General features: G+C 54.7%; 1 protein-coding gene across 3 annotated transcripts in view; it reads right to left on the bottom strand.

Annotated features, from left to right (window-relative positions):
- Positions 1–24,356, bottom strand: part of spef2 (sperm flagellar 2) — a 941,194-nt gene that overhangs the window by 450,536 nt on the left and 466,302 nt on the right. For all 3 annotated transcript variants that reach the window (XM_072515585.1, XM_072515587.1, XM_072515586.1), the window contains exons 20-22: positions 19,050–19,136; positions 8,350–8,486; positions 2,854–2,981 (exon numbers count right to left, since the gene is read on the bottom strand). In XM_072515585.1, the coding sequence (XP_072371686.1) occupies positions 2,854–2,981; positions 8,350–8,486; positions 19,050–19,136 (352 nt within the window). The remainder of the gene's footprint in view (positions 1–2,853; positions 2,982–8,349; positions 8,487–19,049; positions 19,137–24,356) is intronic.

Raw genomic sequence — 24,356 nt, 5'->3', positions numbered from 1 at the left:
GGTTGCTGTATATTGAGAATCCGGGTGCTGTATATTGAGACACCGGTTGCTGTATATTGAGAATCCGGTTGCTGTATACTGAGAATCCGGTTGCAGTATATTGTGACACAGGTTGCTGTATACTGAGAATCCGGTTGCAGTATATTGAGACACAGGTTGCTGTATATGGAGAATCCGGTTGCTGTATATTGAGACACTGGCTGCTGTATATTGAGAATCCGGTTGCTGTATATTGAGACACCGGTTGCTGTATATTGAGACACCGGTTGCTGTATATTGAGAATCCGGTTGCTGTATATTGAGACACCGGTTGCTGTATATTGAGACACTGGTTGCTGTATATTGAGAATCCGGTTGCTGTATATTGAGAATCCGGTTGCTGTATATTGAGACACCGGTTGCTGTATATTGAGACACCGGTTGCTGTATATTGAGAATCCGGTTGCTGTATATTGAGACACCGGTTGCTGTATATTGAGAATCCGGTTGCTGTATATTGAGACACCGGTTGCTGTATATTGAGAATCCGGTTGCTGTATATTGAGACACCGGTTGCTGTATATTGAGAATCCGGTTGCTGTATATTGAGACACTGGTTGCTGTATATTGAGACACTGGTTGCTGTATATTGAGACACCGGTTGCTGTATATTGAGAATCCGGGTGCTGTATATTGAGAATCCGGTTGCTGTATATTGAGACACTGGTTGCTGTATATTGAGAATCCGTTTGCTGTATATTGAGACACCGGTTGCTGTATATAGAGAATCCGGTTGCTGTATATTGAGAATCCGATTGCTGTATATTGAGAATCCGGGTGCTGTATATTGAGAATCCGGTTGCTGTATATTGAGAATCCGGTTGCTGTATATTGAGAATCCGGTTGCTGTATATTGAGAATCCGGGTGCTGTATATTGAGACACCGGTTGCTGTATATTGAGAATCCGGTTGCTGTATACTGAGAATCCGGTTGCAGTATATTGAGACACAGGTTGCTGTATACTGAGAATCCGGTTGCAGTATATTGAGACACAGGTTGCTGTATATTGAGAATCCGGTTGCTGTATATTGAGACACTGGCTGCTGTATATTGAGAATCCGGTTGCTGTATATTGAGACACCGGTTGCTGTATATTGAGACACCGGTTGCTGTATATTGAGAATCCGGTTGCTGTATATTGAGACACCGGTTGCTGTATATTGAGAATCCGGTTGCTGTATATTGAGACACTGGTTGCTGTATATTGAGAATCCGGTTGCTGTATATTGAGACACCGGTTGCTGTATATTGAGAATCCGGTTGCTGTATATTGAGACACCGGTTGCTGTATATTGAGAATCCGGTTGCTGTATATTGAGACACCGGTTGCTGTATATTGAGAATCCGGTTGCTGTATATTGAGACACTGGTTGCTGTATATTGAGAATCCGGTTGCTGTATATTGAGACACCGGTTGCTGTATATTGAGAATCCGGTTGCTGTATATTGAGACACCGGTTGCTGTATATTGAGAATCCGGTTGCTGTATATTGAGACACCGGTTGCTGTATATTGAGAATCCGGTTGCTGTATATTGAGACACCGGTTGCTGTATATTGAGAATCCGGTTGCTGTATATTGAGACACCGGTTGCTGTATATTGAGAATCCGGTTGCTGTATATTGAGAATCCGGTTGCTGTATATTGAGAATCCGGTTGCTGTATATTGTGAATCCGGTTGCTGTATATTGAGAATCCGGTTGCTGTATATTGAGAATCCGGTTGCTGTATATTGAGTCACTGGTTGCTGTATATTGAGACACCGGTTGCTGTATATTGAGAATCCGGTTGCTGTATATTGAGAATCCGGTTGCTGTATATTGAGACACTGGTTGCTGTATATTGAGACACCGGTTGCTGTATATTGAGAATCCGGTTGCTGTATATTGAGAATCCGGTTGCTGTATATTGAGAATCCGGTTGCTGTATATTGAGACACCGGTTGCTGTATATTGAGAATCTGGTTGCTGTATATTGAGAATCCGGTTGCTGTATATTGAGACACTTGTTGCTGTATATTGAGAATCCGGTTGCTGTATATTGAGACACTGGTTGCTGTATATTGAGACACCGGTTGCTGTATATTGAGACACTGGTTGCTGTATATTGAGAATCTGGTTGCTGTATATTGAGAATCCGGTTGCTGTATATTGAGAATCCGGTTGCTGTATATTGAGAATCCGGTTGCTGTATATTGAGACACCGGTTGCTGTATATTGAGAATCTGGTTGCTGTATATTGAGAATCCGGTTGCTGTATATTGAGACACTTGTTGCTGTATATTGAGAATCCGGTTGCTGTATATTGTGACACTGAAAATGAAATGAAAATCGCTTATTGTCACAAGTAGACTTCAATGAAGTTACTGTGAAAAGCCCCTAGTCACCACATTCTGGCGCCTGTTCGGGGAGGCTAGTACGGGAATTGAACCGTGCTGCTGGCGTGCTTTAAAAGCCAGCGATTTAGCCCAGTGTTATAAACCAGCCCCTTGTTGCTGTATTTTGAGAATCCGGTTGCTGTATATTGAGACACTGGTTGCTGTATATTGAGAATCCGATTGCTGTATATTGAGACACTGGTTGCTGTATATTGAGAATCCGGGTGTTGTATATTGAGAATCCGGTTGCTGTATATTGAGAATCCGGTTGCTGTATATTGAGAATCCGATTGCTGTATATTGAGAATCCGGTTGCTGTATATTGAGACACTGGTTGCTGTATATTGAGAATCCGGTTGCTGTATATTGTGGTGTTGCCTGCTGTACATGTGAACACATTGGTGAATACCTGCACCGTCTGTGCCATTCTGCTCACCTGATCTTGTGTAGGTAATTGATAATCCGATTTCTTTCACTTCGTTCCTCCTGCATCATACAGTGAACGGTGTTGATGTAAGTTGCCTCAATATTGTTCCAATATGCAGCCAAATATTCAGCAACCTCCTGAAACACAACACAAAGACAATGAGCGACACAGGGAGCTTTACTCTGTATCTAACCCGTGCTGTCCCTGTCCTGGGAGTGTTTGATGGGGACAGTGTAGAGGGAGCTTTACTCTGTATCTAACCCCGTGCTGTACCTGTCCTGGTAGTGTTTGATGGGGACAGTGTAGCGGGAGCTTTACTCTGTATCTAACCCCGTGCTGTCCCTGTCCTGGGAGTGTTTGATGGGGACAGTGTAGAGGGAGCTTTACTCTGTATCTAACCCCGTGCTGTACCTGTCCTGGGAGTGTTTGATGGGGACAGTGTAGAGGGAGCTTTACTCTGTATCTAACCCCGTGCTGTACCTGTCCTGGGAGTGTTTGATGAGGACAGTGTAGAGGGAGCTTTACTCTGTATCTTACCCCGTGCTGTACCTGTCCTGGGAGTGTTTGATGGGGACAGTGTAGAGGGAGGTTTAATCTGTATCTAACCCCGTGCTGTCCCTGTCCTGGGAGTGTTTGGTGGGGACAGTGTAGAGGGAGCTTTACTCTGTATCTAACCCGTGCTGTCCCTGTCCTGGGAGTGTTTGATGGGGACAGTGTAGAGGGAGCTTTACTCTGTATCTAACCCCGTGCTGTACCTGTCCTGGGAGTGTTTGATGGGGACAGTGTAGAGGGAGCTTTACTCTGTATCTTACCCCGTGCTGTACCTGTCCTGGGAGTGTTTGATGGGGACAGTGTAGAGGGAGCTTTACTCTGTATCTAACCCCGTGCTGTCCCTGTCCTGGGAGTGTTTGGTGGGGACAGTGTAGAGGGAGCTTTACTCTGTATCTAACCCGTGCTGTCCCTGTCCTGGGAGTGTTTGATGGGGACAGTGTAGAGGGAGCTTTACTCTGTATCTAACCCCGTGCTGTACCTGTCCTGGGAGTGTTTGATGGGGACAGTGTAGAGGGAGCTTTACTCTGTATCTTACCCCGTGCTGTACCTGTCCTGGGAGTGTTTGATGGGGACAGTGTAGAGGGAGCTTTACTCTGTATCTAACCCCGTGCTGTCCCTGTCCTGGGAGTGTTTGGTGGGGACAGTGTAGAGGGAGCTTTACTCTGTATCTAACCCGTGCTGTCCCTGTCCTGGGAGTGTTTGATGGGGACAGTGTAGAGGGAGCTTTACTCTGTATCAAACCCGTGCTGTACCTGTCCTGGGAGTGTTTGATGGGGACAGTGTAGAGGGAGCTTTACTCTGTATCTAACCCCGTGCTGTACCTGTCCTGGGAGTGTTTGATGGGGACAGTGCAGAGGGAGCTTTACTCTGTCTCTAACCCCATGCTGTACCTGTCCTGGGAGTGTTTAATGGGGACAGTGCAGAGGGAGCTTTACTCTGTCTCTAACCCCATGCTGTACCTGTCCTGGCAGTGTTTGATGGGGACAGTGTAGAGGGAGCTTTACTCTGTATCTAACCCCGTGCTGTACCTGTCCTGGGAGTGTTTGATGGGGACAGCGTAGAGGGAGCTTTACTCTGGACCGAACCCCGTGCTGTACCTGTCCTGGGAGTGTTTGATGAGGATAGTGTAGAGGGAGCTTTACTCTGTATCTAACCCCGAGCTGTACCTGTCCTGGGAGTGTTTGATGGGGACAGTGTAGAGGGAGCTTTACTCTGTATCTAACCCCGAGCTGTACCTGTCCTGGGAGTGTTTGATGGGGACAGTGTAGAGGGAGCTTTACTCTGTATCTAACCCCGTGCTGTACCTGTCCTGGGAGTGTTTGATGGAGACAGTGTAGAGGGAGCTTTACTCTGTATCTAACCCCGTGCTGTACCTGTCCTTGGAGTGTTTGATGGGGACAGCGTAGAGGGAGCTTTACTCTGTACCTAACCCAGTGTTTTACCTGCCATGGGAGTGTTTGATGGGGACAGTGTAGAGGGAACTTTACTCTGTATCTAACCCCGTGCTGTACCTGTCCTGGGAGTGTTTGATGGAGACAGTGTAGAGGGAGCTTTACTCTGTATCTAACCCCGTGCTGTACCTGTCCTTGGAGTGTTTGATGGGGACAGCGTAGAGGGAGCTTTACTCTGTACCTAACCCAGTGTTTTACCTGCCATGGGAGTGTTTGATGGGGACAGTGTAGAGGGAACTTTACTCTGTACCTAACCCCGTGCTGTACCTGTCCTGGGAGTGTTTGAAGGGGACTGTGTAGAGGGAGCTTTACTCTGTACCTAACCCCGTGCTGTACCTGTCCTGGGAGTGTTTGATGGGGACAGCGTAGAGGGAGCTTTACTCTGTACCTAACCCCGTGTTTTACCTGCCATGGGAGTGTTTGATGGGGACAGTGTAGAGGGAGATTTACTCTGTATCTGACCCTGTGCTGTACCTGCCCTGGGAGTGTTTGATGGGGACAGTGTAGAGGGAGCTTTACTCTGGACCTAACCCCGTGCTGTACCTGTCCTGGGAGTGATTGGTGGGGACAGTGTAGCGGGAGCTTTACTCTGTACCTAACCCCGTGCTGTACCTGTCCTGGGAGTGTTTGGTAGGGACAGTGTAGCAGGAGCTTTACTCTATATCTAACCCCGTGCTGTACCTGTCCTGGGAGTGTTTGATGGGGACAGTGTAGCGGGAGCTTTACTCTGTACCTAACCCCGTGCTGTAACTGTCCTGGGAGTGTTTGATGGGGACAGTGGAGAGGGAGCTTTACTCTGTACCTAACCCCGTGCTGTACCTGTCCTGGGAGTGTTTGATGGGGACAGTGTACAGAGAGCTTTACTCTGTATCTAACCCCGTGCTGTACCTGTCCTGGGAGTGTTTGATGGGGACAGCGTAGAGGGAGCTTTACTCTGGACCTAACCCCGTGCTGTACCTGTCCTGGGAGTGTTTGATGGGGACAGTGTAGAGGGAGCTTTACTCTGGACCTAACCCCGTGCTGTACCTGTCCTGGGAGTGTTTAATGGGGACAGTGGAGAGGGAGCTTTACTCTGTATCTAACCCCGAGCTGTACCTGTCTTGGGAGTGTTTGATGGGGACAGTGGAGAGGGAGCTTTACCCTGTATCTGACCCTGTGCTGTCTCTGTCCTGGGAGTGTTTGATGGGGACAGTGTACAGAGAGCTTTACTCTGTATCTAACCCCGTGCTGTACCTGTCCTGGGAGTGTTTGATGGGAACAGTGGAGAGGGAGCTTTACTCCGTATATAACCCTGTGGTGTACCTGTCCTGGGAGTGTTTGATGGGGAGAGTGCAGAGGGAGCTTTACTCCGTATCTAACCCCGTGCTGTACCTGTCCTGGGGGTGTTTGATGGGACAATGTAGAGGGAGCTTTACTCTGTATCTAACCCCGTGCTGTACCTGTCCTGGGAGTGTTTGATGGGGGCAGTGTAGAGGGAGCTTTACTCTGTATCTTACCCCGTGCTCTGCGTGTCCTGGGAGTGTTTGATGGGGAAAGTGTAGAGGGAGCTTTACTCTGTATCTGACCCTGTGCTGTCTGTGTCCTGGGAGTGTTTGATGCGGACAGTGTAGAGGGAGCTTTACTTTGTATCTAACCCCGTGCTGTACATGTACTGGGAGTGTTTGATGGGAACAGTGGAGAGGGAGCTTTACTCCGTGTATAACCCTGTGCTGTACCTGGCCTGGGAGTGTTTGATGGGGACAGTGTAGAGGGAGCTTTACTCTGTATCTAACCCCGTGCTGTACCTGTCCTGGGGGTGTTTGATGGGACAATGTAGAGGGAGCTTTACTCTGTATCTAACCCCGTGCTGTCCCTGTCCTGGGAGTGTTTGATGGGGACAGTGTAGAGGGAGCTTTACTCTGTATCTAACCCCGTGCTGTACCTGTCCATGGAGCGTGTGATGGGGACAGTGTAGAGGGAGCTTTACTCTGTATCTAACCCCGTGCTGTCCCTGTCCTGGGAGTGTTTGATGGGGACAGTGTAGAGGGAGCTTTACTCTGTATCTAACCCCGTGCTGTACCTGTCCTGGGAGTGTTTGATGGGGACAGTGTAGAGGGAGCTTTACTCTGTATCTAACCCCGTGCTGTACCTGTCCTGGGAGTGTTTGATGGGGACAGTGTAGAGGGAGCTTTACTCTGTATCTAACCCCGTGCTGTACCTGTCCTGGGTGTGTTGGATGGGGATAGTGTAGAGGGAGCTTTACTCTATATCTAACCCCGTGCTGTACCTGTCCTGGGAGTGTTTGATGGGGGCAGTGTAGAGGGAGCTTTACTCTGTATCTAACCCCGTGCTGTACCTGTCCTGGGAGTGTTTGATGGGGACAGTGTAGAGGGAGCTTTACTCTGTATCTAACCCCGTGCTGTACCTGTCCTGGGTGTGTTGGATGGGGATAGTGTAGAGGGAGCTTTACTCTATATCTAACCCCGTGCTGTACCTGTCCTGGGAGTGTTTGATGGGGACAGTGTAGAGGGAGCTTTACTCTGTATCTAACCCCGTGCTGTACCTGTCCTGGGAGTGTTTGATGGGGACAGTGTAGAGGGAGCTTTACTCTGTATCTAACCACGTGCTGTACCTGTCCTGGGAGTGTTTGATGGGGACAGTGTGGAGGGAGCTTTACTCTGTATCTAACCCCGTGCTGTACCTGTCCTGGGAGTGTTTGATGGGGTCAGTGTCGAGGGAGCTTTACTCTGTATCTAACCCCGTGCTGTACCTGTCGTGGGAGTGTTTGATGGGGACAGTATAGAGAGAGCTTTACTCTGTATCTAACCCCGTGCTGTACCTGTCCTGGGAGTGTTTGATGGGGACAGCATAGAGGCAGCTTTACTCTGTATCTAACCCCGTGCTGTACCTGTCCTGGGAGTGTTTGATGGGGACAGCATAGAGGGAGCTTTACTCCGTATATAACCCTGTGCTGTACCTGTCCTGGGAGTGTTGATGGGGACAGTGTAGAGGGAGCTTTACTCTGTATCTAACCTCGTGCTGTCCCTGCCCTGGGAGTGTTTGATGGGGACAGCATAGAGGCAGCTTTACTCTGTATCTAACCCCGTGCTGTCCCTGCCCTGGGAGTGTTTGATGGGGACAGCATAGAGGCAGCTTTACTCTGTATCTAACCCCGTGCTGTACCTGTCCTGGGAGTGTTTGATGGGGACAGCATAGAGGGAGCTTTACTCCGTATATAACCCTGTGCTGTACCTGTCCTGGGAGTGTTTGATGGGGACAGTGTAGAGGGAGCTTTACTCTGTATCTAACTCCGTGCTGTACCTGTCCTGGGAGTGTTTGATGGGGTCAGTGTCGAGGGAGCTTTACTCTGTATCTAACCCCATGCTGTACCTGTCCTGGGAGTGTTTGATGGGGTCAGTGTCGAGGGAGCTTTACTCTGTATCTAACCCCGTGCTGTACCTGTCCTGGGAGTGTTTGATGGGGACAGTATAGAAGGAGCTTTACTCTCGATGTATTCTGTTACCTGGGGAATTGGCTCATCCACATACACCCACTGGTCCGAGCCTGGTTTTGGAGGTGGGGTTCTTGGTAATTGCGGTTCGGAAACTGGTTCTGGCGTCGGGTCTAATTTCCCTTTGCCTTTTTTGCCTTTCCCAATTGCTGGAACAGAGAGAGAGAGCGTTAACTTTGTGCTGATACAAACCCGGAGTGGAAATGGCTGCTGCGCCCAATCCCATTGTTATCATCTCTCAGCTCTGCTCAAAGATGTGACATGTTACCACACACACACCGCCAGTAACAGAGCCAGCAATCTGCCCAAAGACAGCCCCAACCTGGGAAGGAAGCCACGCGACAACCTTTACCGTCCCTTCTCTCGTATTCAGCAGCCACATTCATCAGCAAACCTGACTGCTCCTGAATGGATCAAACATCCAACATATGTTTGGCGGGATTCTCCCATCGGGCAGCTAAGTGCCGACGGCGGAGTACAAACGGGAATGTTTTACTCCGGCGTTGGCGGCCGTTCCGGGACCCCATTCTGCGGCCCACAGGGGGCTAGGACGGTGCTGGAGCTGCCCCCAGGGGGGTAGCAGGGCGCTGGAGCTGCCCACAGGGGGGTAGCAGGGCACTGGAGCTGCCCACAGGGGGGCAGCAGGGCGCTGGAGCTGCCCACAGGGGGGTAGGACAGCGCTGGAGCTGCCCACAGGGGGGTAGCAGGGCGCTGGAGCTGCCCACAGGGGGGGTAGCAGGGCGCTGGAGCTGCCCACAGGGGGGTAGGACGGCGCTGGAGCTGCCCACAGGGGGCTAGGACGGCGCTGGAGCTGCCCACAGGGGGGTAGCAGGGTGCTGGTGCTGCCCACATGGGGGTAGCAGGGTGCTGGAGCTGCCCACAGGGGGGTAGCAGGGTGATGGAGCTGCCCACAGGGGGGTAGCAGGGTGCTGGAGCTGCCCACAGGGGGGTAGGACAGTGCTGGAGCTGCCCACAGTGGGCTAGGACAGTGCTGGAGCTGCCCACAGGGGGCAAGGATGGTGCTGGAGCTGCCCACAGGGGGGTAGCAGGGTGCTGGAGCTGCCCACAGGGGGCTAGGATGGTGCTGGAGCTGCCCACAGGGGGGTAGCAGGGTGCTGGAGCTGCCCACATGGGGCTAGGATGGTGCTGGAGCTGCCCACAGGGGGCTAGGACGGTGCTGGAGCTGCCCACAGGGGGGTAGCAGGGTGCTGGAGCTGCCCACAGGGGGGTAGGACGGCACTGGAGCTGCCCACAGGGGGGTAGCAGGGTGCTGGAGCTGCCCACAGGGGTCTAGGACGGCACTGGAGCTGCCCACAGGGGGGTAGCAGGGTGCTGGAGCTGCCCACAGGGGGCTAGGATGGCGCTGGAGCTGCTCACAGGGGGGTAGCAGGGTGCTGGAGCTGCCCACAGGGGGGTAGCAGGGTGCTGGAGCTGCCCACAGGGGGGTAGCAGGGTGCTGGAGCTGCCCACAGGGGGGTAGGACGGCACTGGAGCTGCCCACAGGGGGGTAGCAGGGTGCTGGAGCTGCCCACAGGGGGGTAGGACAGTGCTGGAGCTGCCCACAGTGGGCTAGGACAGTGCTGGAGCTGCCCACAGTGGGCTAGGACAGTGCTGGAGCTGCCCACAGGGGGCTAGGATGGTGCTGGAGCTGCCCACAGGGGGGTAGCAGGGTGCTGGAGCTGCCCACAGGGGGGTAGGACAGTGCTGGAGCTGCCCACAGGGGGCTAGGATGGTGCTCGAGCTGCCCACAGGGGGCTAGGATGGTGCTGGAGCTGCCCACATGGGGCTAGGACGGTGCTGGAGCTGCCCACAGGGGGCTAGGATGGTGCTGGAGCTGCCCACAGGGGGGTAGCAGGATGCTGGAGCTGCCCACATGGGGCTAGGACGGTGCTGGAGCTGCCCACAGGGGGGTAGCAGGGCGCTGGAGCTGCCCACAGGGGGGTAGCAGGGTGCTGGAGCTGCCCACAGGGGGGTAGCAGGGTGCTGGAGCTGCCCACAGGGGGGTAGCAGGGTGCTGGAGCTGCCCACAGTGGGGTAGCAGGGTGCTGGAGCTGCCCACAGGGGGGTAGCAGGGTGCTGGAGCTGCCCACAGGGGTCTAGGACGGCACTGGAGCTGCCCACAGGGGGGTAGCAGGGTGCTGGAGCTGCCCATAGGGGGCTAGGATGGCGCTGGAGCTGCTCACAGGGGGGTAGCAGGGTGCTGGAGCTGCCCACAGGGGGGTAGCAGGGTGCTGGAGCTGCCCACAGGTGGGTAGCAGGGTGCTGGAGCTGCCCACAGGGGTCTAGGACGGCACTGGAGCTGCCCACAGGGGGGTAGCAGGGTGCTGGAGCTGCCCACAGGGGGCTAGGATGGCGCTGGAGCTGCCCACAGGGGGGTTGCAGGGTGCTGGAGCTGCCCACAGGGGGGTAGCAGGGTCTACATGTCTTCCCATGTACACTCTCCCCATGTACACTCTTCCCATGTACACTCTCCCCTATCACTGACTCTACCCCCATTCACTCCCCTCCCACATCCCCATGTATACTCTCCCCATGTACACTCTCCCCTATCACTGACTCTACCCACCCATTTAATCCCCTCCCACATCCCCATGTACACTCTCCCCATGTACACTCTCCCCTATCACTGACTCTACCCACCCATTTAATGCCCTCCCACACCCCCATGTACACTCTCACCATGTCCACTCTCCCCATGTACACTTTCCCCATGTACACTCTCCCCTATCACTGACTCTACCCCCCCATTCACTCCCCTCCCACACCCCCATGTACACTCTCCCCTATCACTGACTCTACCCACCCATTTAATCCCCTCCCACATCCCCATGTACACTCTCACCATGTACACTCTCCCCTATCACTGACTCTACCCCCCATTCACTCCCCTCCCACACCCCCATGTACACTCTCCCCATCACTGACTCTATCCACCCATTTAATCCCCTCCCACATCCCCATGTACACTCTCACCATGTACACTCTCCCCTATCACTGACTCTACCCCCCATTCACTCCCCTCCCACACCCCCATGTACACTCTCCCCATCACTGACTCTATCCACCCATTTAATCCCCTCCCACGTCCCCATGTACACTCTCCCCTATCACTGACTCTATCCCCCATTCACTCCCCTCCCACACCCCCATGTACACTCTCCCCTATCACTGACTCTACCCCCCCATTCACTCCCCTCCCACACCCCCATGTACACTCTCACCATGTACACTCTCCCCTATCACTGACTCTACCCCCCCCATTCACTCCCCTCCCACACCCCCATGTACACTCTCCCCATGTACACTCTCCCCATGTACACTCTCCCCCATCACTGACTCTACCCACCCATTCACTCCCCTCCCACACCCCAATGTACACTCTCCCCATGTACACTCTCCCCATGTACACTCTCCCCTATCACTGACTCTACCCACCTATTTAATCCCCTCCCACATCCCCATGTACACTCTCCCCTATCACTGACTCTATCCCCCATTCACTCCCCTCCCACACCCCCATGTACACTCTCCCCTATCACTGACTCTACCCTCCCATTCACTCCCCTCCCACACCCCCATGTACACTCTCCCCATGTACACTCTCCCCCATCACTGACTCTACCCACCCATTTAATCCCCCCACATCCCCATGTACACTCTCCCCATGTACACTCTCCCCTATCACTGACTCTACCCACACCCCCATGTACACTCTCCCCTATCACTGACTCTACCCACCCATTTAATCCCCTCCCACATCCCCATGTACACTCTCCCCATGTACACTCTTCCCATGTACACTCTCCCCTATCACTGACTCTACCCTCCCATTCACTCCCCTCCCACATCCCCATGTACACTCTCCCCATGTACACTCTCCCCTATCACTGACTCTACCCCCATTCACTCCCCTCCCACATCCCCATGTACACTCTCCCCTATCACTGACTCTATCCCCCATTCACTCCCCTCCCACACCCCCATGTACACTCTCCCCTATCACTGACTCTACCCTCCCATTCACTCCCCTCCCACACCCCCATGTACACTCTCCCCATGTACACTCTCCCCCATCACTGACTCTACCCACCCATTTAATCCCCCCACATCCCCATGTACACTCTCCCCATGTACACTCTCCCCTATCACTGACTCTACCCACACCCCCATGTACACTCTCCCCTATCACTGACTCTACCCACCCATTTAATCCCCTCCCACATCCCCATGTACACTCTCCCCATGTACACTCTTCCCATGTACACTCTCCCCTATCACTGACTCTACCCTCCCATTCACTCCCCTCCCACATCCCCATGTACACTCTCCCCATGTACACTCTCCCCTATCACTGACTCTACCCCCATTCACTCCCCTCCCACATCCCCATGTACACTCTCCCCATGTACACTCTCCCCATGTACACTCTTCCCATGTACACTCTCCCCTATCACTGACTCTACCCACCCATTTAATCCCCCCACATCCCCATGTACACTCTCCCCATGTACACACATTGTAAAGATGTGCAGGTTAGGTGGATTGGCCATGATAAATTGCCCTTAGTGTCCAAAATTGCCCTTAGTGTTGGGTGGGGTTACTGGGTTATGGGGATAGGGTGCAGGTGTTGACCTTGGGTAGGGTGCTTTTTCCAAGAGCCGGTGCAGACTCGATGGGCCGAATGGCCTCCTTCTGCACTGTAAATTCTATGATCTATGATCTATGATCTATGTACACTCTCCCCTATCACTGACTCTACCCCCCATTCACTCCCCTCCCACACCCCCATGTACACTCTCCCCATGTACACTCTCCCCATGTACACTCTCCCCATGTACACTCTCCCCTATCACTGACTCTACCCCCCATTCACTCCCCTCCCACACCCCCATGTACACTCTCCCCATGTACACTCTCCCCTATCACTGACTCTACCCCCCATTCACTCCCCTCCCACACCCCCATGTACACTCTCCCCATGTACACTCTCCCCATGTACACTCTCCCCATGTACACTCTCCCCTATCACTGACTCTACCCCCCATTCACTCCCCTCCCACACCCCCATGTACACTCTCCCCAAGTACACTCTCCCCATGTACACTCTCCCCATGTACACTCTCCCCATGTACACTCTCCCCATGTACACTCTCCCCATGTACACTCTCCCCATGTACACTCTCCCCATGTACACTCTCCCCATGTACACTCTCCCCATGTACACTCTCCCCAAGTACACTCTTCCCATGTACACTCTCCCCCATCACTGACTCTACCCACCCATTTAATCAGTCCAGAATGTCGATATCAGTCAGTTCCAGTCCCCGGGATCAGCGTGTGTGCAGGAAGTGTCTCCAGTTACAGCTCCTGGAAGCTCGGGTTTCAGAGCTGGAGCGGCGGCTGGAGACACTGTGGAGCATCCGTGAGGCAGAGAGTGTCGTGGAGCACGGAGAGAGAGGTGGTCACACCACAGGCTCAGACTCCGCAGGCAGGAAGGGAATGGGTGACCACCAGACAGAGCAAGAGAGAGAGGCAGGTAGTGCAGGAATCTCCGGTGGCCATTCCCCTGCAGAACAGATATACCGTTTGGGATAGCTTTGGGGGGGAATGGCCTCTCAGGGGAAAACAGCAACAGCCAAACTCGTGGCACCGTGATTGGTTCTGCTGCAAAGGGGAGGGGGGATAAGTATGACAGTGCAATAGTTATCGGGGATTCAATTGTAAGGGGAATAGACAGGCCTTTCTGTGGCCGCAAACGATATTCCAGGATGGTATGTTGCCTCCCTGATGCTAGGGTCATGGATGTCTCGGAGCGGGTACAGAACATTCTGGAGGGGGAGGGTGAACAGCCAGTGGTCTGATACCACATCGGTACAAACGACATCGGTAAAAAAAGGGATGAGGTCCTAAAAGCAGAATACAGGGAGCTCGGAAGGAAGTTAAGAAATCGGACCTCGAAGGTAGTGATCTCAGGATTACTACCGGTGCCACGTGCTAGTCAGAGTAGAAATGACAGGATATATAGGATGAATACTTGGCTGAAGGGATGGTGTCAGGAGGAGGGTTTCAGATTCCTGGGGCATTGGGACCGGTTCTGGGGGAGGTGGGACCTGTACAAACTGGACGGGTTACACACCGGCATGACTGGAACTGATGTCCTCGGGGGGGGCTATTTGCTAGAGCGGTTGGGGAGTGTTTAAACTAGTGTGGCAGGGGGATGGGAACCGATGCAGGAAGTCGGAAGGTAGTAAAACAGGGACAGAAACAAAAGGCAGTAAGGGGGAAAGTAAGGCAGAGAAGCCATAGACAAAAATCAAAAATGGCAACAGTCCAAGGTACAGTGACTGAGGGGAGCTCAGTGAATAGGACCAGGAATACTGAAAGGAATAAAGCGGGAAGTAAAAACATTAATGGTAAGCGACGCGGCAGGTTGTTACATGAAGATATGGGTTCAACGACAAGGAAAATTAGGAGAAAAGTTAAGAGGAAAAATAACTTATGAGAGGTTACTGATCGAGGTGTTAAGATTCAGAACAGAGGTAAAAAAGCCAACATAAGTGTACTTTACCTGAATGCTCGTAGTATTCGGAATAAGGTAAATGAGTTGATGGCGCAAATCATCGTGAATGACTATGATTTAGTGGCCATTACTGAAACATGGTTAAAGGATGGTCACGACTGTGAGTTAAATATCCGAGGGTATCAAACTATTCGGAAGGACAGAGTGGATGGTAAGGGAGGTGGTGTAGCTCTGTTATTTAAGGATGACATCCGGGCAACAGTAAGGGATGACATCGGTGCTATGGAGGATAAGGGTGGAAATCAGGAATAGTAAGGCGAAAAAGTCACTGATAGGAGTAGTCTAGAGGCCACCAAATAGTAACATTGTGGTGGGGAAGGCAATAAACAAAGAAATAACGGATGCATGTAGAAATGGTACAGCAGTTATCATGGGGGATTTTAATCTACATGTCGATTGGTTTAACCAGGCCGGTCAAGGCAGCCTTGAGGAGGAGTTTATAGAATGTATCCGCGATAGTTTCCGAGAACAGTATGTAATGGAACCTACGAGGGAACAAGCGGTCCTAGATCTGGTCCTGTGTAATGAGACAGGATTGATTCAGGATCTCATAGTTAGGGATCCTCTCGGAAGGAGCGATCACAATATGGTGGAATTTAAAATACAGATGGAGGGTGAGAAGGTAAAATCAAGCACTAGTGTTTTGTGCTTAAACAAAGGAGATTACAATGGGATGAGAGACGAGCTAGCTAAAGTAGACTGGGAGCAAAGACTTTATGGTGAAACAGGTGAGGAACAGTGGAGAACCTTCCAAGTGATTTTTCACAGTGCTCAGCAAAGGTTTATACCAACAAAAAGGAAGGACGGTAAAAAGAGGGAAAATCGACCGTGGATATCTAAGAAAATAAGGGAGAGTATCAAATTGAAGGAAAAAGCATACAAAGTAGCAAAGATTAGTGGGAGACTAGAGGACTGGGAAATCTTTAGGGGGCAACAGAAAGCTACTAAAAAAGCTATAAAGAAGAGTAAGATAGATTATGAGAGTAAACTTGCTCAGAATATAAAAACAGATAGTAAAAGTTTCTACAAATATATAAAACAAAACAGAGTGGCTAAGGTAAATATTGGTCGTTAAGAGGATGAGAAGAGAGATTTAATAATGGGAGATGAGGAAATGGCTGAGGAACTGAACAGGTTTTTTGGGTCGGTCTTCACAGTGGAAGACACAAATAACATGCCAGTGACTGATGGAAATGAGGCTATGACAGGTGAGGACCTTGAGAGGATTGATATCACCAAGGAGGTAGTGATGGGCAAGCTAATGGGGCTAAAGGTAGACAAGTCTCCTGGCCCTGATGGAATGCATCCCAGAGTGCTAAAAGAGATGGCTAGGGAAATTGCAAATGCACTAGTGATAATTTACCAAAATTCACTAGACTCTGGGGTGGTCCCGGCGGATTGGAAATTAGCAAACGTGACACCACTGTTTAAAAAAGGAGGTAGGCAGAAAAGCGGGTAATTATAGGCCAGTTAGCTTAACTTCGGTAGTAGGGAAGATGCTGGAATCTATCATCAAGGAAGAAATAGCGAGGCATCTGGATGAAAATTGTCCCATTGGGCAGACGCAGCATGGGTTCATAAAGGGCAGGTCGTGCCTAACTAATTTAGTGGAATTTTTTGAGGACATTACCAGCGCGGTAGATAATGGGGAGCCAATGGGTGTGGTATACCTGGATTTCCAGAAAGCCTTTGACAAGGTGCCACACAAAAGGTTGCTGCATAAGATAAGGATGCATGGCATTAAGGGTAAAGTAGTTACATGGATAGAGGATTGGTTAATTAATAGAAAGCAAAGAGTGGGGATTAATGGGTGTTTCTCTGGTTGGCAATCAGTAGCTAGTCGTGTCCCTCAGGGATCAGTGTTGGGCCCACAACTGTTCATAATTTACATAGATAATTTGGAGTTGAGGACCAAGGGCAATGTGTCCAAGTTTGCAGACGACACTAAGATGAGTGGTGAAGCAAAAAGTGCAGAGGATACCGGAAGTGTGCAGAGGAATTTGGATAGGTTAAGTGAATGGGCTAGGGTCTGGCAGATGGAATACAATGTTGACAAATGTGGTTATCCATTTTGGTAGGAATAACAGCAAAAGGGATTATTATTTTAATGATAAAATATTAAAACATGCTGCTGTGCAGAGAGACCTGGGTGTGCTAGTGCATGAGTTGCAAAAAGTTGGTTTACAGGTGCAACAGGTGATTAAGAAGGCAAATGGAGTTTTGTCCTTCATTGCTAGAGGGATGGAGTTTAAGACTAGGGAGGTTCTGCTGCAATTGTATAAGGTGTTAGTGAGGTCACACCTGGAGTATTGTGTTCAGTTTTGGTCTCCTTACTTGAGAAAGGACGTACTGGCACTGGAGGGTGTGCAGAGGAGATTCACTAGGTTAATCCCAGAGCTGAAGGGGTTGGATTACGAGGAGAGGTTGAGTAGACTGGGACTGTACTCGTTGGAATTTAGAAGGATGAGGGGGGATCTTATAGAAACATATAAAATTATGAAGGGAATAGATAGGATAGATGCGGGGAGGTTGTTTCCACTGGCGGGTGAAAGCAGAACTAGGGGGCATAGCCTCAAAATAAGGGGAAGTAGATTTAGGACTGAGTTTAGGAGGAACTTCTTCACCCAAAGGGTTGTGAATCTATGGAATTCCTTGCCCAGTGAAGCAGTAGAGGCTCCTTCATTAAATGTTTTTAAGATAAAGATAGATAGTTTTTTGAAGAATAAAGGGATTAAGGGTTATGGTGTTCGGGCCGGAAAGTGGAGCTGAGTCCACAAAAGATCAGCCATGATCTCATTGAATGGTGGAGCAGGCTCGAGGGGCCAGATGGCCGACTCCTGCTCCTAGTTCTTATGTTCTTATGTAATCAGTCCAGAATGTCGATATCAGACATTAATCAGCAATTGATAGACGGTAGCTGCCCAGCCGGACCAATCAGAACACCATGGGCTGGATTCTCCGACCCCTCGCCGGGTCGGAGAATCGTCGAGGTGGTGGCGTGCATCCCGCCCCCGCTGGCTGCCGTATTCTCCGCCGCCGGGGTTTTGTCGGGGGCGGGAATCGCGCCGCGCCGGTCGGCGGCCGCTGATGGAGGCCCCCCTCGGCGATTCTGCGGCCCGTGATGGGCTGAGTGGCTGCCCGTCTTTGGCGGGCCCCGTAGGTGTACATCACAACAGGGCCTAGCCCCTGAAGGTGCGGAGGATCCGACCCTGGTGTGTTCACGCTCGGCGCTGGAGTGGTCCGCCCCGTCCCGCCGGTTCGCAGTGAATCCCGCCCCATGTTTGTGATTCTACTTGAAGGAGCTCCCCCAGTGGCCCCACTCCGACCCTTGTCCGAAACCCTTCACCCCCCACAGATCATCCAGAATCCTCTCCGTGCAGAGGTTAAGGCAATTCCTGTTTGTGGATTTGTGCCAGTTTAGCTGAGTTGGCTGGTGGTGCTTCTCCCAGGCACAGTGCCGGAAATCTGTCTCCTCTGGTCAATGGCCCCATTGCCAATGAAGAGAGCTTCTCTCTATCAAAACCCTGTGATTGTTCCAATCAGATCAGCCAGGATCATACTGAGTGGTGGAGCTGGCTGAAGGGGCCAAATGACTCGCAATTCTGTCTACTCGGGGAGTTGTCCTTCTGGAAGGTAGCTGACTGGCACCTTGTGCGAGCCTGTGAAAAGCTCACTGCACCCTCTCCTATCCACCTTTTACTTCACCCACCTGGCCTGTGGAAGAAGCTGATGATCGGGAAAAAGCAGCCAGACCGTGTGTCGGCTCCGAGGGTCAGTCGGCTCTGAGGGTCAATCTGCTGACTGTTCCCAGTGAGGGGCAGTTGTGTGACGTGGGGGCAGTTCCAACGGGGTGCGTCACATCTTGAACACAGAATGAAACACAGAGGGAGAGCACGTGACCCGGAATGCATGTACTAATGAAACTATCATCTGGAGTTGTCACCGCACTTATAACCCTTAATTTTGATGGCCACCTGTAATACAAAAAGCTCATCCAGCGGAAAGGTGAAGTGTGACTCTCTCTCTCTCTCTGCACAGAAGCAGCCGACCCCCTGGGTACACCCAACATTCTCTGTTTTAAATTCAGATATCCTCCATCACTAACCTCTCAGTCCAGCAAGAAACAACGTACCTGAGGCAGATTTTTCACTTTTCTTCCCATTCAGCGACATTCCCATTTTGCTCTTGCCTTTGGCTGTGCTGATTCTGCTCGCGGAACCTAACAGCGAGAGAATACTGTCACAAGGATGGAGATTCCCAACACAGCGCATTTATAATCCGGGACGTCTCTTATCCACAAATAGACTGGGAAAGTCGCAGTGTAAAAGGGACTCCCTCACTCCCTCCCTCACCCCCTCACTCACTCCCTCACCCCCTCCCTCCCTCCCTCACTCACCCCCTCACTCACTCCCTCCCTCCATCACCCCCTCACTCCCTCCCTCCCTCCCTCCCTCCATCACTCCCTCCCTCCCTCACCCTCTCACTCCCTCACTCACCCCCTCACTCCCTCACTCACCCCCTCACTCCCTCCCTCAACCCCTCACTCCCTCACTCACCCCCTCACTCCCTACATCACGCCCTCACTCAACCCCTCCCTGCCTCACTACCTTACTCGCCCCCTCACTCCCCCTCACTACCTCACAGACCCCCTCACTCACCCCCTCACTATCTCACAGACCCCCTCACTCCCTCCCTCACCCCCTCCCTCCCTCCCTCACCCCCTCCCTCCCTCCCCCCCTCCCTCCCCCCCTCCCTCACTCCCTCACTCACCCCCTCACTCACCCCCTCACTCACCCCCTCACTCACCCCCTCACTCCCCCTCACTCCCTCCCTCCCTCACCCCCTCACTCCCTCCCTCCCTCCCTCCCTCCCTCCATCACCCCCTCACTCAACCCCTCCCTCCCTCACCCCCTCCCTCCCTCCCTCACTCCCTCCCTCACTCCGTCCCTCACTCCCTCCCTCACTCCCTACGTCACCCCCTCACTCAACCCCTCCCTCCCTCACCCCCTCCCTCCCTCACTACCTTACTCACCCCCTCACCCCCCTCACTACCTCACAGACCCCCTCACACACCCCCTCCCTCCCTCCCTCACCCCCTCCCTCCCTCACCCCCTCCCTCCCTCCCTCCCTCACCCCCTCCCTCCCTCACCCCCTCCCTCCCTCCCTCCCTCACCCCTCAGTCCCTCCCTCACCCCCTCACTCACTCACCCCCTCACTCACCCCCTCACTCCCTCACTCCCTCCCTCACTCACCCCCTCACTAGCTCCCTCACCCCCTCCCTCACCCATCCCTCCCTCACCCCCTCCCTCACTCACCCCCTCGCTCCCTCCCTCACCCCTCGCTACCTCAGTCCCCTCTCTACCTCACTCACCCCTCGCAGCCTCACTCACCCCCTCGCTCCCTCCCTCACCCCTCGCTACCTCACTCCCCTCTCTACCTCACTCACCCCGCGCAGCCTCACTCACCCCCTCGCTGCCTCACTCACCCCCTCACTCACCCCTCACCCCCTCACTCCCCCCTCTCTACCTCACTCACCCCTCGCAGCCTCACTCACCCCCTCGCTGCCTCACTCCCCCTCACTACCTCACTCACGCTCTCGCTGCCTCATTCACTCCCTCGCTGCATCACTCACCCCCTCACTTACCCCCCTGGCTGCCTCACTACCTCACTCACCCCACTCCCACACTCACCCCCTCGCTACCTCACTGACCCCCTCACTATCTCACTCTCCCCTCACTACCTCACTTCCCCCCACTCATCCCCTCGCTCCCCCCTCGATGCCACACCTGCTCCCTCACTCCCCCACTCACTCACCCCCTCGCTGCCTCCCTCACTCCCCCTCACTACCTTACTCACCCCCTCACTCCCCCTCACTACCTCACAGACCCTCTCACTGCCTCACTCACCCCCTCACTACCTCACTCACCCCCTCAATCCCCCCTCACCCTCTCACTGCCTCACTGAAGCCCTCACTCCTTTACTCAGCCCCTCACTGCCTCACTCCCCACTCACCCCTCACTTATCCCCTTGTTGCCTCACTCACTCCCTCACTCACCTCCTCAGTGCCTCACTCACCCCCTCACTGCCTCACTCACCCCCTCACTACATCACTCACCCCCTCACTGCCTCATATTCCCCTCGCTGTGTCACTCAACCCCTCGCTGCATCACTCACTCCATCACTGCCTCACTCACCCCCTCTCCCTCACTCACCCCCTCACCGCCTCGCTCACTACCTCACTGCCTCACTCACCCCATCTCCCTCACTCACCCCCTCACTGCCTCGCTCACCACCTCCCCCTCACTCACCTCCTCTCCCTCATTCACCCTTATCCATGACATCTCCCTTATTGAGCCCTGTTGGATGTCCATGTCCTTTACATCCATTACATCATCTTGCTGACTCTTCTCTGTCACTTCCTCAAATAACCTGGGTTAATCAAGGCCTGTTTTTCAGAAATCCACACTACCATAAAACATAATCTTACCAGCTGCAGTGTGTAGAATGGGATATTGCGAGACACTTTGGTATAAACAGTGATAGTCGGAGTTCAGTCTGAGGAAGGGGAAGCATATCCTCGCAGAGGTGGCTCAGAGAATGTTTAAGTGATGAGAAGCTGGGAAATGTGGGCGGGCTTCAGCTACAGAAATCACTGAAAGCTGATTGGGCATTGACAATAGATCATCAAAAAGCCAAAATAATGGTTATCCTTCATGTGAAGGGCCGGACACGGGGGCCGGACACGGGGGCCGGACGCGGGGGCCGGACGCGGGGGCCGGACGCGGGGGCCGGACGCGGGGGCCGGACGCGGGGGCCGGACACGGGGGCCGGACACGGGGGCCGGACACGGGGGCCGGACGCGGGGGCCGGACGCGGGGGCCGGACGCGGGGGCCGGACGCGGGGGCCGGACGCGGGGGCCGGACGCGGGGGCCGGACGCGGGGGCCGGACACGGGGGCCGGACGCGGGGGCCGGACACGGGGGCCGGACACGGGGGCCGGACGCGGGGGCCGGACACGGGGGCCGGACGCGGGGGCCGGACACGGGGGCCGGACACGGGGGCCGGACGCGGGGGCCGGACACGGGGGCCGGACGCGGGGGCCGGACACGGGGGCCGGACGCGGGGGCCGGACACGGGGGCCGGACGCGGGGGCCGGACGCAGGGGCCGGACGCGGAGGCCGGATACAGAGCCGGACGGGGGGGGCCGGACGCGGGGGCCGGACGCGGGGGCCGGACGCGGGGGCTGGACACGGGGGCCAGATACAGAGCCGGACACGGGGGCTGGACGTGGGGGCCGGACGCGGGGGCCGGATACAGAGCTGGAAGCGGGGGCCGGACACGGGGGCCGGACACAGGGGATGTGAGGCTTCCCGGGAGTGAGGTTCCCGGGGATTCCCGGGAGCGAGGCTTCCCGGGAGCGAGGCTTCCGGGGGATTCCCGGGGGTGAAGCTTCCCGGGAGTGAGGCTTCCTGGGGATTCCCGGGAGTGAGGTTTCCCGGAAGTGAGGCTTCCCGGGGATTCCCGGGAGTGAGGCTTCCCGGGAGTGAGGCTTCCTGGGGATTCCCGGGAGTGAGGTTTCCCGGAAGTGAGGCTTCCCGGGGATTCCCGGGAGTGAGGCTTCCCGGGAGTGAGGCTTCCTGGGGATTCCCGGGAGTGAGGCTTCCCGGGGGTGTGGCATCCTGTGGATTCCCGGATGTGAGGCATCCCGGGAGTGAGGCTTCCCAGGAGTGAGGCGTCCCGGGGATGAGGCTTCTCGGGGATTCCTGGGAGTGAGGCTTCCCGGGGGTGAGGCTTTCCAGGTGTGGGGCTTCTCGGGGATTCCCGGGAGTGAGATTCCCGGGGAATCCCGGGGGTGAGGCTTCCCGGGAGTGAGGCTACCCGGGGATTCCCACGAGTGAGGCTTCCCGGGGATTCCCGGGAGTGAGCCTTCCCGGGAGTGAGGCTTCCCGGGAGTGAGGCTTCCCGGGGATTCCCGGGAGTGAGGTTCCCGGATGTGAGGCTTCTCGGGGATTCCCGGGAGTGACGCTTCCCGGGAGTGAGGCTTCCTGGGGATTCCCGAGAGTGGGGATACCTGGGAGTGAGGTTACCGGGAGTGAGGCTTCCCGGGGATTCCCGGGAGTGGAGATTCCCGGGAGTGAGGTTACCAGGGGTGAGGCGTCCAGGGGGTGAGGCTTCTCGGGAATTCCCGGGAGTGAGGCTACCCGGGAGTGAGGCTTCCTGGGGATTCCCGGGAGTGAGGCATCCCGGGAGTGAGGCATCCCAGGGGGTGTGGCGTTCTGTGGATTCCCGGATGTGAGGCATCCCGGGATTGAGGCTTCCCAGGAGTGAGGCGTCCCGGGGATGAGGCTTCACGGGGATTCCTGGGAGTGAGGCTTCCCGGGGGTGACGCTTCCCGGGGATTCCAGGGAGTGAGGCTTCCCGGGGGTGAGGCTTCCCGGGGGTGAGGCTTCCCGGGGGTCAGGCTTCCCGGGGGTGAGGCTTCCCGGGATGAGGCTTCCCCAGGGATTCCAGGGAGTGAGGCTTCCCGGGGGGTGAGGCTTTCCAGGGGTAAGGCTTCTCGGGGATTCCCGGGAGTGAGATTCCTGGGAGTGAGGCTTCCTGGGGAATCCCGGGGGGGAGGCATCCCGGGGGTGAGGCTTCCCGGGAGTGAGGCTTCCCGGGGATTCCCGGGAGTGAGGCTTCCTGGGGATTCCCGGGAGTGAGGCTTCCCGGGAGTGAGGCTTCACGGGAGTGAGGCTTCCTGGGGATTCCCGGGAGTGAGGTTTCCTGGGAGTGAGGGTTCCCGGGAGTGTGGCTTCCCGGTGATTCCCGGGAGTGAGGCTTCCCGGGGGTGAGTCTTCCTGGGGATTCCCGGGAGTGAGGCTCCCCGGGAATTCCCGGGAGTGAGGCTTCCCGGGGATTCCCGGATGTGAAGCTTTCCGGGAGTGAAGCTTCCCGGGAGTGAGGCTTCCTGGGGATTCCCAGGAATGAGGCTTCCCGGGGGTGAGGCTACTCGGGGGTGAGGCTTCCCGGGGGTGAGGCTTCCCGGGAGTGAGTCTTCATGGCGATTCCCGGGAGTGAGGCTTCCCGGGGCTTCCCGGGAGTGAGGCTTCCCGGGAGTGAGTCTTCCTGGGGATTCCCGGGAGTGAGGCTTCCCGGGGATTCCCGGGAGTGAGGCTTCCCGGGAGTGAGGCTTCCCGGGGGTGAAGCTTCCCGGGGATTCCCGTATGTGAGGCTTCCCAGGAGTGAGGCTTCCCGGGAGCGAGGCTTCCTGGGAGTGAGGCTTCCCGGGGACTCCCAGGAATGAGGTTTCCTGGGAGTGAGGCTTCCCGGGGGTGAAGCTTCCCAGGGATTCCCGGGAGTGAGGCTTCCCGGGGGTGAGGCTTCCCGGGGATTCCCGGGAGTGAGGCTTCCCGGGAGTGAGGCTTCCTGGGGATTCCCGGAGGTGAGGCTTCCCCGG

Source organism: Scyliorhinus torazame, chromosome 9, assembly GCF_047496885.1.
Source record: "Scyliorhinus torazame isolate Kashiwa2021f chromosome 9, sScyTor2.1, whole genome shotgun sequence".
Lineage (NCBI taxonomy): Eukaryota > Metazoa > Chordata > Chondrichthyes > Carcharhiniformes > Scyliorhinidae > Scyliorhinus > Scyliorhinus torazame.
Note: the sequence above shows the minus strand (reverse complement) of the source record. Positions and strands in the feature narration are given on the sequence as shown.